Source organism: Geotrypetes seraphini, chromosome 10 (genome assembly GCF_902459505.1).
Source record: "Geotrypetes seraphini chromosome 10, aGeoSer1.1, whole genome shotgun sequence".
In the NCBI taxonomy this organism is placed as follows: Eukaryota; Metazoa; Chordata; class Amphibia; order Gymnophiona; family Dermophiidae; genus Geotrypetes; species Geotrypetes seraphini.
Window position 1 is genome coordinate 139,781,137 of NC_047093.1, and position 19,984 is coordinate 139,801,120.

Here is a 19,984-nt window from a genome sequence, read left to right on the forward strand (position 1 = left end):
TACTATCCATCACTCATCTTCTCACACAGATAGACTGGTAATCATGGCTCTTGATGCCGAAAAAGCCTTTGATCGTCTAGAATGGCCCTTCCTATTTCATATTCTACGTTGGTATGGCTTTCCTGATCCCTTCTTATCTATGATTAAAGTTCTCTACTCTCATCCCACGACACGAATTATGATAAATGGACTTCTTTCCCAACCCTTCTCTCCATCCCGTGGCACGAGACAGGGTTGCCCCCTATCTCCCTTACTCTTCAATCTTGCTCTTGAACCACTTTTATCTGCTATACGGAATGATTCTCGAATTGCTGGCTTTCATTACAATGATTTTTCAGTTAAACTCTCGGCATATGCCGACGATGTTCTTCTTTATGTTCATCCAGAATCTATTATCTTTGTCCTTGAACAAATTAATCGCTATTCAGCGATTTCTGGATACAAATTAAACATCAATAAATCTGAACTTTTACCTTTAAACTGTATAGATATTCAATCTGATTCTTCCCAATATGGTTTCATATGGTCCCCTTCTAAGATCAAATATCTTGGATTGTATTTTGGGCCCTCTCTCGACTCCACCTCACGACTTAACTCTGACTATATCTTCTCTATCATTCGCTCCAGCACTTCCAGATGGTCCCCCCTTAATCTCTCCTGGTGGGGTAGACTATCTACAATACGTATGATGATCACTCCGAAAATCAATTACATCCTTAGTATGCTTCCCTTTCTCTTCCCCCACTCAATTTATTCTCGTATTGAACACTTACTCACTTCCTTTTTATGGCAAGGCAAACAGCCTCGGATTGCACTCCGTAAACTGAAATGTTCTAAGGAGCAGGGAGGAGTCAATTTTCCTAGCTTTCGCGAATATCACCATGCATTTTTGATGTCTCAGGGCTCCTTATGGCGGAATGTTGAGTCTATGCGTGTAAATCCTACGTGGTTACCTTTGGAACTCTCTTTGGTTGATTCATATATATTGCATCATGCTCCTGCCATTCCTCTTCCTCAATTGGCAAAACAAAACCCGATTATGTTAAGTACTTGGCAGGCGATCAATCATATTGACTCCCTTTCAAATATGAAATTGGCTGATTCAGTATCTGCACCTATCTGGCATAACCCCAAACTCATGATAGGCAACGCGGTGATGGTTTGGAAAACTTGGCAACAGCGAGGAATTTGGCATATTTCCCATCTTTTGACTAATGACAAATGGATTACTTTTTCAGATATCATGGCCAAATATAACATCCCTCCCTCTTGATATTTCAATTGGATTCAACTCCACCATTGCCGTTCTGCGAGGTATCCTTCTCCAACTTCTCTTCATACCACTTCAGACCTACACTCTATGAACATAAGAACATAAGAAGTTGCCTCCACTGGGTCAGACCAGAGGTCCATCTCGCCCAGCGGTCCGCACCCGCGGCGGCCCATCAGGTCCACGACCTGTGAAGTGGTTTCTGAATACCTCTACAACCTACCTCAAGTTCTATCTGTACCCCTCTATCCCCTTATCCTCCAGGAACCTATCCAAACCCTCCTTGAACCCTTGTACAGAGTTCTGGCCTATCACATCCTCTGGAAGCGCGTTCCATGTGTCCACCACCCTCTGGGTAAAAAAGAACTTCCTAGCATTTGTTCTAAACCTGTCCCCTTTCAATTTCTTCGAGTGACCCCTAGTGTTTGTGGCTCCCCACAGTTTGAAGAATCTGTCCTTATTTACTTTCTCTATGCCCTTTAGGATTTTGAAGGTTTCTATCATGTCCCCTCTAAGTCTCCTCTTCTCCAGGGAGAACAGACCCAGCATTTTTAACCTGTCAGCGTATGAAAAATTTTCCATACCTTTTATCAGTTTAGTCGCCCTCCTCTGCACTCCCTCGAGTACCGCCATGTCCTTCTTGTGGTACGGCGCCCAGTACTGCACACAGTACTCCAGGTGCGGGCGCACCATTGCGCGATATAGTGGCATGATGACTTCTTTCGTCCTGGTTGTGATACCCTTTTTGATGATGCCCAGCATTCTGTTTGCTTTCTTTGAGGCTGTCGCACACTGCGCCGATGGTTTCAGTGATGTGTCCACAATCACCCCCAGGTCCCTTTCAAGGTTACTCACCCCTAGTAGTGTTCCCCCCATTATGGCTCTTTCCTTCTCTGCATCCCATGGACAATCCTCTAATTGGTATAAATATATACATTCAAAATGTTTCCCTGCAATTTCGGCTTCCCTGACTAAGTGGGATTTGGTGTTGCAATCTCCGTTAACTGATCGTATGTGGACAGAACTGTGGATGAGGATTTTTAAATCGCTCCACTCGGCCTCCCACAGACAAACTGCGATTTTTCTGTATCATCGAGCCTTCTGGACTCCGTCCAAAACAGCCAAAATTAAGAGATCCACGGATAGCTCCTGTTGGACCTGTAAATCCTCCGAAGGCTCCCTACGACATATGTTATTTGATTGTCCCCATTTACAGATTTTTTGGTCCTTTATCTGGAATGTGATTACCAAACTTTTTATTATTAATGACCCCTTCACATTGGATGTCTTACTTCTGGGATCCTCGGCACTGTCCTCACCTTTATCTTTGTATCATGATCGTCTTTTGACCCTTTTGTTATTCATAGGTCTTCAATTAATTTTACAAAATTGGAAAGACTTCTCTAACCTCAGCCTCACTCATTGGTGGAATTCAGTATGCCTCCATGCTAAATACGAGAAACATATGGCAGAACGCTCTAAGTCACTATCCACTTATGATAATACATGGTCGATACTAATAGACCATTCTACTCAAGACCTTTGAAATAATGCTTATGAGATCATTTATTGATATAACATCACTCATCAATTTGTTTTAATCTTTCACACTTTTCATTGGTGTTCCTTATCTGATGTATCTCAGGAATCAATATGACCCTCTCTCCATTTATAATGCCAGATTCTATTAAGCTTTTGTATTCTCTATGGCTTTACATACTAGACTACGTTATGATACAATACATAATTCATGGTCCTGCCATCCTATTTATGTATTTATCTTGCAATGTACTATAACCAGAAGACTGTGTTAGTTTTCTCATTATTATTTGTTGCTTCTATCTTTGAGTATCGATAATATTTCTTATTGTGATATGATGTACTGAAGGGAGCTGTCATTTGGTTTTTCTTGTTAGGCTTCCTCGGAAGCCTTTGTTGTATATTTTCTATTTTATATCTATGAAATCAATAAAAATATTTTGAACAGTAAAGACCAGTGCCCTAACCGAGACCAGCCTCACCTGCGTACATTCCGGTTCAGCAGAAACTTGTCTAGCCTTGTCTTGAATCCCTGGACGGTGTTTTCTCCTATAACAGACTCTGGAAGAGCATTCCAGTTCTCCACCACTCTCTGGGTGAAGAAGAACTTCCTTACGTTTGTACGGAATCTATCCCCTTTTAACTTTAGAGAGTGCCCTCTCATTCTCCCCACCTTGGAGAGGGTGAACAACCTGTCCTTATCTACTGAGTTTATTCCCTTCATTATCTTGAATGTCTCGATCATGTCCCCTCTCAATCTCCTTTTTTCAAGGGAGAAGAGGTCCAGTTTCTCTAATCTCTCATTGTACGGCAATATTCAACCTGGCTGTTCAGAAGGTCATAACGATGATGGCTTCAAGCGTCGAAGAATTTTCAGTCTAGCTGCCCGAGTTCATTAGTACTTGTAGGGCTTTCAAAAGGGATTCAAGACAAAGTTAGATAAGTTCCTACTGAACAAGGACATACGCTGGTAGGGCTAGTCTCAGTTAGGGTGCTGGTCTTTGACCAAAAAGGCCGCCATGTGAGTGGACTACTGGGCTCGATGGACCACTAGTCTGACCCAGCAGCGCCATTTCTTATGTTCTTATGACTTCTTCACGGTTCTGTTAAGGTGAGCTTCCATTTCCAAAGAGGAATCAATACAGACTCCTAAAATCTTCATACACGATCGTAAGGAAACATTGGCTGTTGCTAACCTAATCCTGCCTTCTGTGTCACCCATAAAATGTTAGCTTTACGAGAGTTAATCTTCAATCCATTTAAAGTCATCCAACAGGAGATCATATTGAAAGCTCGCTTCATATCCTCAACTGTATCTTGGATGCTGGTATCTAGGGTGAGGTGGCACCCTTATTGGCCTATTTGGTTAGCATCTCAAGGCTAGTTCTGGGTTCCTCCTGTCCAACCCTTCCTCCTTCCTGCTCTAGTACGTGCCAGGAAACCTACAAAACCTGGGACAGAAAAACCCAGCCTGGCCCAAAGAAGACGAAAGAGGGCCTCATTTGAAGCCACAGTCTGGTGGCCAAATTTTGTCTAGTCCTGATTTTTCCCACATAGCATGCTGGGACTTGTAGTTCTGATGTTTTCCTCTCCGGGGAGAATGCTCAGACATTTGGAACTACAAGTCCCAGCATGCAGTGTGGCCAAAATCAGGCCTGGATCAGCCTTATATGGCTGACAGAGAGTGAAAATTCAACTCTAGTCAGCTGGCAGTTCTAGTGGAGGATATCTGGTGTCGGAGTACGGTGGGGGTGAGAGGAGGAGAACGCTGCTGATCCAGCACTGCATGCTTGCCTGCCAGGGAATGAGGGGAGTAGCGTTAAGTGTTAGAGCAGGTGTTATTGCAGGGATAGGACCGAAGGGGTGGGGTGGGGACACTCTAGGCTGATATCAATGAGGAAAGAAAGACTGGGGGCGTGAAAGAGCCATCCTTCCCAAATTCAGTGAGGAGGGGGTTAAAGGAAACTGTCCCCTTTGCCCCCTCCCACAACCACTAGCCTTCCCCAGCACAGAGTCTCCGCTCGCTAAGGCTCTCTCCTCTGTCTTTGTACCCAGACCCTTCCTGCATCTCTCTTCCCACACCACTCCCCTTTCACCCCGTGGCAGGCCTGCCAAGCAAGTGGGCAAGAGACTGAAGGACCTGCCTGCCCCACTGTATGACTTTCAGCACAAACAGGAACACGACCACCCCTCAACCAGGCTGCTAGAGTTGGAAGAAAAGGAGGCCACCTGTGAACTGGCCCATCCATTCCATTATCTTGTGCCCCACACGTGGTCGGGACAGTGCAAGTTGGGCACCACATAAGTGTTTTTCCAACTCGAGGAACTGGACTTAGCTTTCTTGCTTACTTTTTGATTGCAAATTTTATTTCCCGGGTGTTGCTCTCAGCTCCTCTGGAAAGGGAGCTGGACATCGGTCACCCCTCTATCACCTGCTCCGGATCATCAGATACAGCGCGCCCGGAAAGATGACTTTGCTGGCCTCGGAGCGTTCAATGCTCATCCGCAGTAAATTCCGCTCTGGTGAGTGCATAGCATGGCAGTGCCTGTGCGGGACAGAGGAGTAAAGGGGCTAGGGCAGGGATAGGGAACTCCGGTCCTCGAGAGCCGTATTCCAGTCGGGTTTTCAGGATTTCCCCAATGAATATGCATTGAAAGCTGTGCATGCAAATAGATCTCATGCATATTCATTGGGGAAATCCTGAAAACCCGACTGGAATACGGCTCTCGAGGACCAGATCCCTATCCCTGGGCTAGGGTGAAGTTCAAAACTGAGGAGATGGGAGAGAAAGGGAGGGCATGTGAGGCTATGATTCCCTGATGAGTGCTAGAAGGGAGAGAGGCTGTGTGTGACAGCCCCTGATGAAAGCCAGATAGGAAGAAGCGAGGAGAGTATGTGTGTGACAGGTCCCTGATGAGAGCCAGATGGGAAGGCGTGAGAGAGAGAGGCTGGGTGACAGTTCCCTGAGAGCCTGGTAGAAAGGCTGAGGTGGAAGAGATTGTGTGTGTGACAGTTTCCTGATGAGAGCCAGATGGGAAGGAGTGAGGAGAGAGAGGCCCTTGCTTGATGACTTCCTGATGAGAGTTGGATAGGAAGAAGCGAGGAGAGTATGTGTGTGGCAGGTCCCTGATGAGAGCCAGATGGGAAGGCGTGTGTGAGAGAGAGAGAGAGGCTGGGTGTGACAGTTCCCTGAGAGCCTGGTAGAGAGGCTGAGGTGAGAGAGATTGTGTGTGTGACAGTTTCCTGATGAGAGCCGCATGGGAAGGAGTGAGGAGAGAGAGGCCCTTGCTTGATGACTTCCTGATGAGAGTCGGATAAGGAAACAGTTAAGATAGAGACCTGTGCATGGGGTTTTCCTGAGCAGGGACACAGGCCTATGTGTGGTTGGGGGGGAGGGGGCCACCGGTGGCGGGGGCTGGGAAGGGACAGGGAGGACACAGCTTTTCTTCTAGACTTTAAATACCCCCTTTTCCCACGCCACTCAACGACCCACCTTCAAGCAGATACATTTTGCACCTGTGGGGGTACACCATGAGATCTTAATGGGACATCCTCATCTGAGGATTTCATTCTGAATTCTTACTTTCCAAAGATCAGGATGGGAGTGGGTGTTTGGGCTGTCACTGTGGGGAGACTTGCTAGAGATGAAATGGGGCAACCAGACACTGAACTAAGGGTTACCATATGGCTTCAGAAAAAGGAGGATGGATCGAGACATCCGGGTTTTACTTCCATTGCTGTCAATGGAAGTAAAATCCGGATGTGTCAATCTATCCTCCTTTTTCTGGAGCCATATGGTAACCCTAGGATGAGAAGAGACTATCTTCAATGAACCAGGCCTTGCTATCTCTGAACAATCATTTATGACTGGGAAAAAAAAAAAGCTGAGAGCCCCCCTCCCCCCAATCATGGCGTACCAGAAGGGGAAGGGGGCTTAAATGTCTTACAAAAGGCTGAGCTGTGACCACACTGTATCGCCTCCACTGGCCCTTCCAGCCCCACAAACCCAACTCTAATCCCCCAACAGCGAAATGCATGAATTAATGACACTCCATAATGCAAAACTGGGCGCGCCCACATTCCCTCAGTCAGGTCATGGTTTAAAGTGATGGCAAAAGGGACGAGGTGCAGGTTGAACCCCTAGCACAGGGCCCGTCACCTGGAAAGGGGGCCCGGGCTCCAGATGAAATACTCAAAGCTTAATCCAAAGGGTTTAATATCCTTCTGACATTCGACTGCCTCTTCCCCGCCCACAGAACTGAGATTAACCAGGATTTCAAGGTGTACCCCCAGAAAGATCCAGACACTACTGAATGTGGACCATGGAAGATAATTACAAATTTTTTAATAAGTCAGTGACAAGTCTGAGCAGATAAAAGACTGACGGACCTGGGCCTGAAGCCCCCTGTGTATCTCCAGGACAGGGAGAGGGTTGAGAGACTGGTAGTGCTGGGACTGGAGCCCCCTGTGGATCCCAGGACAGGGACAGCGCTGGTTTGGGGTTTGAATGTGAAGTCTTTGTGCCTCTCTGGGTCCCTTCTTTAAAAGCTGACCCGCCTAGGCAGTTGACAGTCTCTGCCTCAGTCTTCCACCCAATGCACTTGTGAAGTGTAGAAATGCTTATCTCATCCCAATGACATTTCTTGACCTGTCCGGAATCGGGGAAGGATTATTTAGTTTGTCAGCTTGTGTGACGGGGACAGGGGGAAGGGGGATGGGTTACCTTCTTGTGAAATAAATAGCCTTTGCGTCACTCTGAAGCCCTCAGCTGCTGGCTGCAAACAGTAGCCAAGACACAAGTGTGTGAGGCAGGCGGCTAACCCGAAATAGAGTCCGTAACCCAAACACTCAACGCCAGGATGACCTCACACTGCTAGCTGTTGTGTGTAATTGTGAAAAGTGCAATGTGCAGATCACTTAAATTCTACCAGTGATTTCAGCAAAAAGAGAGTGCAGGAGCCAGAAATACTAGAGGAGACGCCAACAAAATGCAGAGAGCACAGGGACTGAAAATACCAGAGGGAGACTACAGCAAAGAGAGTTCAAGAACTGAAAATACCAGAGGAAACGCCAACAAAGAGAGCGCAGGAACTGAAAATACCAGAGGGAGTCTCCAACAAAATGCAGAGAGCACAGGGACTGAAAATACCAGAAGAAACTCCAACAAAGAGAGCGCAGGAACTGAAAATACCAGATGGAGACTACAGCAAAATGTAGAGAGCGCAGGGACTGAAAATACCAGAGGGAGACTACAGCAAAATGCAGAAAGCGCAGGGACTGAAAATACCAGAGGGAGACTACAGCAAAATGCAGAAAGCGCAGGGACTGAAAATACCAGAGGGAGACTACAGCAAAATGCAGAGAGCGCAGGGATTGAAAATACAAGAGGGTACTACAGCATAGAGAGTGCAAGAACTGAAAATACCATAGGAAACTCCAACAAAGAGAGCGCAGGAACTGAAAATACCAGAGGGAGACTACAGCAAAATGTAGAGAGTGCAGGGACTGAAAATACCAGAGGGAGACTACAGCAAATAGAGTGCAGGAACTGAAAATACCAGAGGAAACTCCAACAAAGAGAGCGCAGGAACTGAAAATACCAGAGGGAGACTACAACAAAATGCAGAGAGTGCAGGGACTGAAAATACCAGAGGGAGACTACAGCAAATAGAGTGCAGGAACTGAAAATACCAGAGGAAACTCCAACAAAGAGAGCGCAGGAACTGAAAATACCAGATGGAGACTACAGCAAAATGTAGAGAGCGCAGGGACTGAAAATACCAGAGGGAGACTACAGCAAAGAGAGTGCAGGAACTGAAAATACCATAGGAAACTCCAACAGAGAGAGTGCAGGAACTGAAAATACCAGAGGGATACTACAGCAATATGCAGAGAGCGCAGGGACTGAAAATACCAGAGGGATACTACAGCAAAATGCAGAGAGCGCAGGGACTGAAAATAGCAGGGATGAGTCCAGGAAAGTGCAGGGTAAATAGCTCTCTTCCGCATTTCTACCTCATTTCTGGGCTGAGAGTTAGGGTCTCTCATCCGGTATTTCTGGATAGTGTTTCTTGGTGGGATATGTAAGATCTGTCCTGACCTTGCCTCCTCTTTTCTTGCAGTTCTTCAGCTGAGGATGCAACACCGACGCTCCCAGGAGCAGCTAAATGAAAAGAATCTAATTCTACGTAAGGCAGCTCTTCAATCCCTAGCACTGTACCTTACCTGGGATTCATAAGGGGGCTTCATTCCCAGCGCTGTCAGTCCCCCACCCTCTTCAGCATTGTCCCTGTCCTGGGATACACAGGGGGCTTCGTCATTCACTCATCCCACCCCTCGACACTGCTCCCTTGGCAGATAATTAAGGGGGGGGGGCCTGCTGTATGCTTTGCAGAATGCTTCACTTTCTGCCCATTCTTTGAGAATTAACTGACGGTGTAGACTCCATAGGTGCCCTCCGCTCCCTTGGCATTGTAAGGTGGGGTGGGAAAATTACACCTATAGACTTTAGTAGCTGACTCAATATTATCCAAGTCTTCATTTTTCCTGTTTTCTATTTTTTTTTACTTTTAATTTATAACATTTTATTGAAGGAATCAAATAAGTATACAATAATATAATATAATAAAATGTTCAATACAATTATATTCACAATACTAATTTCATACATATTTCTATTATTTCTCCAAAATATATTTCCATATTACCCACCTCATACCTCTATACAGTTCCCCCTTCCCATCCCCACCTTCCCCATCCCTCCTTCCCTATCCCCTACCCCCTCCCTACCCTCCTTATTTATGTTCGAACATTTTATTAAAGAAATAGAGTAAAAATATATATAAATTATACAAAAAGATATTCTTAACAAATAATAAATAATTCACAATTGTTAAAATTCTAATCCATATTTTTTTAAAATCACAGCTTTGAATAAAACACCAGTGGCCTTTTCCGAGCAGAATGGCAGCTTAGGGCAGAGTGAGGTAGGGCGACAGCTGCATCTTTGTATTTCTCTGAAATGTTGGAAGGGAATGTGAAACCTTTGTATTATCGGGGATCTGGTGGTTTATGCTACTACTGTATGATGATACTGATGAAACCCAGTAAAATTGTGCATTTCTTGCACCCCCATCCTGTGGGTCTCTGGTGGGGTGGTGGGTTGCCAAACTGGAAGGGCATTAGCTCAGCAAGTAACAATATTATCTGTTTCACAGAGCGCCTCCTGCTGGGAGAGACTGGAATTTCTTCCTTAATTCCAAAATGATTGGCTTTTGGGTTTTGTCCTTCTTACAGACAAAAGACTTCTTGAAGTACAAGGGACAGAATGGATCCCACAAAGTGGGACCTCCACAGATGCACTTTTCCGAAGGTGAGCACTAGAGTCTTGTTCAGGAGCGTTTCTATCCCTGCACCTCATGCATGCCCAGCGGCAGACCACATAGTTCAGCGTTGACCATGACCCGTTGGCCATCTCACTTTCTGCAGGTCCCCCTGTGGAGTGCGCGAAGCAAGAGAAGAAAGTGCGCCTGGCCGAAGACCTTAGCGTCAAGATCCTCCACCGGCCAGGCCCGCTGGAACTGGTCAAGAAAAACATTCTTCCCTTAGGCTCTGGCATCAAAGATGCAGTGAAGGGCAAGTGTACATTTTTGATCAAGTTTATTTTTTCCACCAGGTCTCGTGCCCCTGAAATGTAGCCTCTTCTGCAGGTTACAAGAGTCCCAGTGCACATGCAAAAAAACCATAGGAACATAGGAAAATGACAGCAGATAAAGACCCGAATGGTCCATCCAGTCTGCCTAACCATTCATGCTCCATAGATTAACCATTTAATTTAAATGGTCCTTTTTCTTAGAAACCCAGAGCCCAGCCCGGTAGTATTCTTAGGTTCTATTTCCTCCAGGGTGACAGCCATGTTTGCAAGAGGGCATCACGGGAGGCGGGGCAGGGAGAGAGATCACACGCGTGTTGGCTGGTACCAGCTTGGATGAATGGGTTGTGTCTGCCATGGTATTCAAGTTTCTCATTAAAATTTGATATACCGCCTTAAAATTGTCAAAGCGATGTACATTACATTAAAAATATAAAACCGGTAACATACCATTAATACCTAGGGTAGATACATGACAAATCAAGACACAAGGGAAGAAGGGTAGAACTAGAATAATTTATAAGAAAGAAGGAAAGAGGGAAGCACAATGAGGAAGTGAAATGATGCTCTTCCTTAGTTATCATTTATTTGGGAAAGGTCAGTGATTTTGGTCGGACGGGAAGTTACAAATTATATGCATCCTTAAACATGAAGGTTTTTAAGTTTGTTTTAAATTTATCGATGCTTTCCTCTAATGCTCCCGGCCTAGTCTGTAGAAGTCAAATGATCATGGCTGATAAGGCCCGATTATGGCCGTACACACTCTGTCATTTGACAAGCAGATGCATCCGGGGACAATATCTAAGAGAAAACAGACACCTATTATCTCTCAAACATGTCCGCTTTATTGAATATTCTGTACCTCCTTTTAAATCATTTTACATGGGTAAGGGTCGTCAACATATGACGTAAATGCAAACCATATCACATGATAAATACAAACCATAACAGATCACATGCAACTTTAAAAGAAATAACAAAATCCTTTACTTATCTAAGACCAAAGACTAGAGGTGCTTTGGCCAGCAGAATCTTATCTAAATTTTCTTACAAATACAGCTAAGAAAACAATTAGATTCACTTTACAACAGAATAAGAAAACACATCTCTCAAATATACAATGGCCTTGTAGTATATCAGCAGGAGAAGGCAAACAATCTGGATTTACAACTTCAAACTTAAGGAAAACTACATAATAAAATAGCCTTATAATATTTCGGCAAGAGAAGGCAAACAATGTCTGGATTAAACATAGCATAAGAACACACATCTTTTCAAACATAGATGTCCTTGCATTATTACAGAGAAGGAAAAACAAACAGGGCCTGGTTTTCTTACAGCTTCAAAACACATTCTATGGAAAACTACAAGACGTGTCCCTTCAATGGCTACACCAGGTGCTAGATGCAATAGACAGAAATCACCTATTTTGTGAAATTTTATCCTCACCATGCCTGTCAGAAGGCTCAAAAAATGCTCGAATGCCCTGAGAAGGACCCCATGGCCCACCTCAGTCTGCCCACTTGCCCAGGTCATGATCCTGTGTCTTAAGAACCTATCTGACACCTGAATAGTCTATAAATGCCTTATTTTATTTTATTTTATTTTTTTACATTTGAAACAGAGCAGATCCGTCTCCCGTCTTCCTCCTCCGATGCCTTCTCATTTGACGACGACGGTAGCAGCTCATCCTCCTCCTGCTCTTCGGCCTCCCCAGATAGGGGATTTCCACCCTCTCCAGGTCCCTTGGGGCACCGATCCCTCATTTCCTCCAGCTCTGGCCTACAGGTTTGTCTCTGTCTCACCTGCTCTTTTTTTTTTTTTTTTCCTTTTCAACAGAGAACACCCCTTACTCAATCTTATATGATGTCTGAGGTCCTGTGCATGTGTTTGTACTCGTCTGCTAAGTCACAGTTTCCTTCTGTAGATATTTTAAAGGAATACGAGAGGGAGATACCAATTTCTGGTCAACTGGTCCTCTCTTTAGGCCCTGGCTGTGGCTCTTCTTATGTGCACAGAGTGAAAAAGATAATGGACCATATTGTCATCATTTCTCTCTCTTTCATGGCCTCATGCAGCTGGACTTGACCCAGGATCCCGAGGTGAGCAGGTCGATGGCAGTGTCCGTCACTGGGGCTAGCTCCATGGCAACCAGTGGACCGATGTGCAGCCTTTCAGCTCAGGCAGGGTTGACACTTCCTAAGGTAGGTTGGACACAGGTAGGGTGGGTTAGAGTGGCTCTGGAAGGACTGGGGTAGGTCTTTCCTGCTGAAAGTCATGTGAGCTGTAGCCACCAGCTGGCAATTGGATGGAGCGTAGCCAAGTTTCTGTCTGCGTCTGCCGCTATGACATTCAGCCCTCTGTGTCTGCGTCTACGAGACTTTTAGCTCCAGAAGAAACCTCATCTCTAGTGCATCCTGATTTCCGTCACTAAAACTAAGTCTAAGAGAAGGGAAAATGGTAAAACTAGAGGGCATGAATTGAGGTTGCAGGGAGGAACACGTAGGAGCAATGTTAGGAAGTTCTTTTTCACGGAGAGGGTGGTGGATGTCTGGAATGCCCTCCCGAGGGTGGTGGTGGAGAGAAAAATGGCGATGGAATTCAAAAAAGCATGGGATAAACACAGAGGACCTCTAATTAGAAAACAAATGGTATAAAGAACTAAGGCCGGTATTGGACAGACTAGTACGGTTTGTGACCCATATGTGGTGATTCGCTGTAGGACGGGCTGGGAAAGGCATCAATGGGAACTCTACTAACTTGGAACATGAGGACGTTACTGGCCAGACTTTATGGTAGATATCCTGCAAAGGGATGGTTGGATAGGCTAGAGCGTGCGTGGACGGCAACTTCAGCATTTGGAACCTAGGACAATACCAGGTGGAATTTACAGTCTACAACCCAGAAATATCAAAGAGACAAGTTAATCTAATCATGTATTTCTAATGCGAATAACTAATGGACAGGTATTTCTTATGTTTTTTTTGAATGCTGCTCTACAGCATAAAAGTGCGTAGAAGGGCCTCAGTGCAAGATGGCCATGGTCAAAACTCAGGAAATACCATGTAGGTGGTGATTTTGCTACCTGAAACTGGGTGATAAGCACTTTTTCACCTCATAATAGGGGGATTCCATGCAGGTAATCGATGGTTTCACTCCACACAACATCAGAAATGATTTTTCAAGAGGAGAGATATTCTGTTCTTTTATTTTTAATTAAGCATTTTCAACATTATTACATCCATTTAGATAAACATAATAAGATATGGATTTCAGAAAAATTATACATTGTCCAAAAAAGAACCAATTTTACCCCTTAAGGGAAATATCCATCTAGCCCACAAATGAAGGAAGCCATCTCATAATTCAAATTAACTATGTAACAGGAAAACAAAAAATAGGTATAAAGGGAGGAAAAGAGAACACATTTACCCCTTCTTCAAAAAAACCTATTTACCTCTTAGGGCGATATATTTTTATAAACCCCCCACTGAGAAAAGCTAATAATAATTAATCTTGTTTCTTTCCTTTAAGAAAAAGTTCTAATTGGGAAGGTTCCCAAAACACATAATCTTTGTCTTGAACATGCAGGATACATTTACAGGGAAACTTAAGAAAAAAACGTTGCGCCCATTTCAAGAACTTTAGGACGTAAAGCCAAAAAGGCTTTTCTCCTATATTGAGTAGCCCTTGCCACATCGGGAAACATTAGAACCTTTTCACCACAAAATTTTGCCTCTCTATTCTGGAAATACAACTTCAACATTAAAGTTTTATCTAGCTCATTTATACAGGTAATTAACAAAGTAGACCGGGTTTGGATCAAATCTTGAGAATCTTCAAGAAATTTTGTTCATTCTACATCTACAGTACTTAATTGATCTAATTGATCCCCTTCTACTGGAAATTTTTTCTTTTGAGGTATATAAAAGAAGTTAGAGAACATCATGGTGTCAGAATTAGTGACCCCTAATATCTCCTTGAGATACTTTCTCAATAGTATCTCAGGAGATAGTGAGTCATTGGAAAATTGACTAATCTTAGATTTCTTGATCTAACCACATATGGGACACTCACTCATTTACAACTTATAGTAAATATTCAAGGAATCTTTTGTAACTGTATCTTTTGTCCTCGAAAGCCTTTTTTTTTTTTTGCCCGAGAGCACTGTTAGAGATATAAAGTTGAACTCCAAACAATTTTGAGTTGTTTATAGTTTTGCTTTGGGTTTTTTTCAGTTTGTGATACGTTCTATAAAGTTTTGTCTTTCTTGTGGGGTGGTTTGTTTGACATTTATGTGACACCTCAATTGACTTCGTTAAAATTTAGGCTTCATCATTCTTTTCAGGTCTCGGCCAAAGCTTCGGAAGCGGGAAAGCCCCCCCGGCAGAAGAAGTCCAAGGATATAAAACCCAAGGTGAAGAAACTCAAGTATCACCAGTATGTTCCCCCAGACCAGAAAGCAGAGAAGTCCCCCGTGGCCATGGATGCGGCCTACTCCCGCCTGCTTCAACAGCAGCAAATCTTCCTTCAGCTTCAGATACTAAATCAACAGCAGCAACAGCAAACATACTGTGTGCAAACAGTACACCCCCTCACTACCAGGTAACAAATAACCTCCCCCCTTCCCTTACACCCCCTCAACACCAGGTTATAAGAAACTCATGCCTTGATATACGTACTTCCCTATTAGGGAACAGAGACCCCCCATCCATACCCTGTGAAATTCCATCACCACCAAGTTAGAAAGGTCCTTCCATGCTGTGAAGCCTACCCATCATCATGTAATAGGCAAAAGCATCTGGTAAATGGGCACAAGTATAGGGCAATCAAGCCTTTGTGACATCACCAATGAGACATTGGTAGAATGAGGCTTTATGACATTTCAATCTCAGCTCTGGAATGTTGCTTCTCTATGGGTTTCTGCCTGGTGTTTGGGACCTGGATTGGCCACTGTTAGAAACAGGATACTGGGCTTGATGGACCTTCAGTCTGTCCCAGTACGGCAGCTCTTATGTTCGTATCTTTACCAAGTTCCAGGTAACAGAAAATTTACTCACCATTGTTCAAGTTGAGGCAGTAAATATTACGGGGGCTTGTGCCACTGTCTGAACCCCTCAACTGTTCACCAGTAACACCCCTCCTCTCTGTTTCTCAAACATTTTAGCCTCTCAGCTGAGCAAATGATCAGTTTTGTGGGATCTGCTACCGTTGGTTCCTCCGCTATCAACCTTTCACCTTCTGCTGTCACAACGACCACCAAACCAAGCTCGCCACTCCCATCCAAACCCGAGCTGCTGCCTGCAAAACTGGAAGACCTTACAGTGAGTGTGTACAGAGCGCCGTCCTGGTGGCCATGCCTTATCAGCAGCTAAGAGTAACTTTGCTCTTGGAGGAGGATAAGGAGATTTGGCTTACATGCCTCCATGGGAGTCTTTCAAATTGAATCTACTTCCACCCTTTGACAGCTTGCTAACCCTGGCGTGGCTCTTTCAAGGGGGGGTCCAGGTCTCAGACTATTTCACTACCCTCCTTTGCCATTCTAAATGTTCCTCTTGTTGCCTGACAGGTATCTGAGCTCCGTCAGCAACTGCGAAAGCGAGGGCTCCCCGTTTCAGGCACCAAGCCTGCCCTGCTGGAAAGGCTGAAGCCGTATCAGATCCCCTGCACCAAGCCCCCTCCAGTACCCATCTCCAGCTCTAGCCTGATCACTCCTGTGCTGGAGCTGCCCACTCTTTCAGGTCCTTTAGCACCGGACAGCTCTTCGCCTACATCCTGTACCTTTCAGACAGTACCTTCCCCAGCCACCGGGGAGCTAGCCATGCCAGAGAATACTGGGGCACCCAGAGTGGTGGAGGGAGTGGCGCTGATGGCCTTTGAAGAGGACCAGGTGCTGCAGGAGAAACAGAAAGTCATTGACAGCCTGACCTGGAAGCTAAAGCAGGAACAAAAGCAGGCAGAAGACCTAAGGGTGGAGCTCGAGATGCACCAGCGACTGAAGAATCGGCATCGGGCAGAGGAAAAGCTAGCTCCAGGGACGGCATTCAGTATGGAGCTGGACAACCCCTCTTCCTCCTCCCCTACAGCTACAAAGTCCCAGTTCTTATATCCTCTCCAAGACAAGGCAGAGGAAGAGCCTGGGACAAGTGGCGAACACTCTGCTGATAATTTTGTGGTAAGCCAGACACCTGGGCCAGATGGTTTTCCATGGGTGGAGAGAGAAGCAATGGGTGTACCAGTAAAAAATGACAGGAGAGGAGGGTTTCTTATGCAGATAGAGGGAGAGAAGGAGATATAGTTTATTTTCTCTAGCTAACTCCTATCTATATTTGTCTCCATAGATCATAGAAAAGGACAAATATTCTGTCTGTCTCTTAAGAAAGGGGCAGGAAAGGGTCACACACTCTGATGGTGCCATGTGCTTATTATTGTCCTCTTTCCAGGTCTTCTCTCCTCCATCCTGTGAGTTTACAAGACCAGACTTTGAGCTTCCCCAGCAGATCACAGCCAGTCCCAGTAGTTCAGGGATCCGGTCCCTGGAAGAGGAGCTGCAGGAAGCAATACAGAAGGCACAGGTGAGGACAGAAGGGGACTCAAAGAAGGTCAGAGGAGCCAAGAATGTATATAAATGTCCATATTTCAGCTAAGTGCTATCCTATAACATGTTGTGCAAATGTGATACTGCATCTTACACAGAGTGTAAATACAGGGGCATATGGACAGGGATGAGCAGGGCTCCAACCAATGCATATAGATTACAGAATATTGTACGTTACATGGGCAGCTTCTGAATTTTGGCATTCACACTTACGGCAGCTCTAAGGCTGGTGAAGTACACCCACCTAAATGATAGGCAAGCCAGTAGGCTCCCACTGTACTGTGTGCCCTTGATGTGCATCATAGGCACTCCTTTTCTGTTCTACATATTGATGATACAACACCCCTCCCAGCAAAGCAGGAAAGGGACCGAGCACACAGCAAAAGGAAACAAAACAAAGGAGAAACAAGTGCCGTCAAGCCTGGGATGGTCTAAAGTAGGGTTATCATATGGCTCCAGATAAAGGAGGATGGATTGAGACATCCAGGTTTTACTTCCATTGCTTTCAATGGAAGTAAAACCCGGATGTCTCAATCCATCCTCCTTTTGCTGGAGCCGTATGGTATCCCTAGTCAAAAGGCCTTTATTCAGTACACCCGACACTGGTGTGTTTCAGCGTCCAGAAATGCCTGCGTCAGGGGTCTGGTAGTGAATTGCCACAAAGGATACAAAATCATACTTGCAAATGACGACTTGACATCATGTCACTTGGAAATATCATTTTGCATCTTTTGTGATAGTAGGTAACTTCTCCACTCCAACTCTCTCTGTTGTTTTCACAGCTGGTTCCGAGTCAGTCCATTGAGGATATTCTCGAAGAACCCCTTGTATGTATAGGTGAGGCCCCTCTCTAACTGCCCTTCCACCCTTCTACTTACTCCCTATATCTCGTTGTCCCCTTGCCCTGTTCCGCCCTTTTTCGTTATATCCGTAACTCGTAACATCAGAATCCGAATTATTTCTATGCTTCGTTAACCTCTCTTCATAATCTAACCGCACGTGCTTGGCTTGGTCTACACCAGAGAAGTGGCTGCAAATGTGACAAGGTTGCCAGATGATCCTGGGTCATGACAGCCGATAAAGACTGACATGACCCATCTGGCCTGTCCAATAAGGTGTTTAGAGTTTAATTGCTGCTTTGTGCACGTTAACCCCTGTGTATTCTTTGAAATGCAAAAGTATTATTTCACTGTTATCTAGACATATAAGATAGCTGTCTCATATGCTGTTGAAATGTCAACCATTGTATGACCCTATCCTTTTTCTTGGTATACACTGTTGTTGCTTTGGAAGGCGCTGATACCCTACTGTATATCAAAGGATAGAAACTACAGTCATTCCTTTCCCTTCTCATTTCAGAAGCGCTGGAACCCACAGATACCATTGTGGCTGAACCCCTGCCAGTGGAGACAAAACCTCACCGGGCACCTTCCCCCTGCTCCCAGCAGGCAAGTCCCCCAAAGCGAGCCCGACACAACAGCAGCGCTAATCTCCCACCGCCTTCTCTTCCTCCGCTGCCACCACCGCCACCAGCCACGATCTTGGACTTCCCCACCTGTGGATCCTATGACTTGCTCTCAGCTGCCCAGGATGGCTTCTCAACCGTCTTCCCCCTCGACCACCTCGAGCTGCCACTGTCCCCAGATCGCCCCCAGAGTCGACGAGGCTCCTCCTCTTCCTCCAGGGTGACCTTTGACCCTGTTGATTGGCTGGAAGCCTTGACCTCAGGTTTGACCTCAGGCTTTGGGCCTAGTAGTCCGGTTGGAACCAGCATCTTCTCCACCGACTTCATTGACTCTCTGGATTTCAATGTGAACAGAATTATTGACCAGTGGAGCAGTTGTTAGAAATAGGACGGACAAGAGGAGGAACCAACGAACCTGAGCCCTCTCTCTCCCTCTTCCAAGGAACATTTAAGAAAGAGAATCTTTCTTGAAATTTTTAATTTATTTAAATATATTTGCTTTTTCTTCTGGGTCTCCTAAGGAGGCCAAGAGAACCAAGGACAAAAACAAGAGAAGACCAGGTTGTCACATAAGCCATCACTATCTTGCATGGGACAAATTATTTTTGAAATTCTCACTGGAAGAAGAAGAGGTGGTGGTGGTGATGGTGGTGCATGGGGGCAAGGGTTTAGCCAGTAGGGATGGAGATAAATCATGGCAGCTAGGGACTGAAGGATGATTAACTGTTTATTGAAACAAAATTTGCACGGAATTCAATCCCTGGTCCCACGGCTTTGGAAACACCAACCCAGAATGGTGACAACATGGGAGGATATGAATTTCTAACTTCTGGAGCCTGGCTTCATGCTCTATTCACAGGTTACCTTGGGCTATGGAATATGGTAGCTACCTCCTTCTGTTCAACGAAACAAAGCTTAACTAGTCATAGTGTTTATTTCCTGTGGCATCTAGGGAGATTAAGTTCCTGGTTTTTGTAGGGAAAATCCAGGCTACATGTCCATACATATGTTAACCGAGTCGAGCTCCAAATTGGTTGATGACCCGGTGTATAAAACTAAGTTTTAGTTTAGTTTAGTTTAAAACTAGACCTGGACTAGTCTCTTTCGATTGACTTGGATGGGGTGACAACCCTACTGTTGAGGAATGGCTTGTGTCAGTTCCAGAATGGTGAGCCCTCCTCCTCCAATGTTGTAGGACCAGAAGACGTGCTGTCCCACCCGTGTGGACAAGGGCTCAAGGTTGCTACCTGGCTCCATATCATAATGACTTTAAGTCCCAGCATGCAGTGGGGTAAAAGCAAACACAGATTAGCCAGTTCCGTATGACATAGATCACAAAACAAATCCAACGGGAGAAAACCCCCCCACGAAGACAAAGAGTCAGGTGGCAAGCACTGCCGAACTATATTTCCCAGCATGCTTGGAGGAAGGGGGAGGGGTAAGAAGGTAAGAGAAGAGAA

The 19,984-nt window shown here is 45.2% G+C and overlaps 1 protein-coding gene across 4 annotated transcripts; it reads left to right on the plus strand.

Moving 5' to 3' along the window:
* Positions 1-4,682: 4,682 nt before the first annotated feature.
* On the plus strand, positions 4,683-19,614 carry LOC117367371 (myocardin-like). 4 transcript variants are annotated; one of them, XM_033959821.1, is made up of 13 exons: positions 4,683-5,332; positions 8,933-8,998; positions 9,738-9,796; positions 10,107-10,182; positions 10,299-10,445; positions 12,086-12,249; positions 12,540-12,665; positions 14,810-15,066; positions 15,629-15,785; positions 16,031-16,636; positions 16,905-17,036; positions 17,842-17,886; positions 18,419-18,893. In XM_033959821.1, the coding sequence occupies exons 1-13, from the start codon at positions 5,278-5,280 to the stop codon at positions 18,746-18,748; spliced, it is 2,220 nt and encodes a 739-aa protein (XP_033815712.1). In that variant the 5' UTR covers positions 4,683-5,277; the 3' UTR covers positions 18,749-18,893. The 4 variants fall into 4 exon arrangements, with proteins under 4 accessions (XP_033815712.1, XP_033815713.1, XP_033815710.1 ...); XM_033959819.1 differs by having other exon boundaries at positions 4,684-5,332; positions 17,842-17,896; positions 18,419-19,614; XM_033959820.1 differs by lacking the exon at positions 4,683-5,332 and adding an exon at positions 6,081-6,135 and having other exon boundaries at positions 17,842-17,896; positions 18,419-19,614.
* Positions 19,615-19,984: the final 370 nt, after the last annotated feature.

Coding starts and splice junctions, on each gene's coding strand:
- LOC117367371 (XM_033959819.1), top strand. CDS start 5,278: ATGACTTTGCTGGCCTCGGAGCGTTCAATGCTCATCCGCAGTAAATTC. Junction 17,037..17,841: donor AAGCAATACAGAAGGCACAG/GTGAGGACAGAA, acceptor TTGTTTTCACAG/CTGGTTCCGAGTCAGTCCAT. Junction 17,897..18,418: donor AGAACCCCTTGTATGTATAG/GTGAGGCCCCTC, acceptor TTCTCATTTCAG/AAGCGCTGGAACCCACAGAT.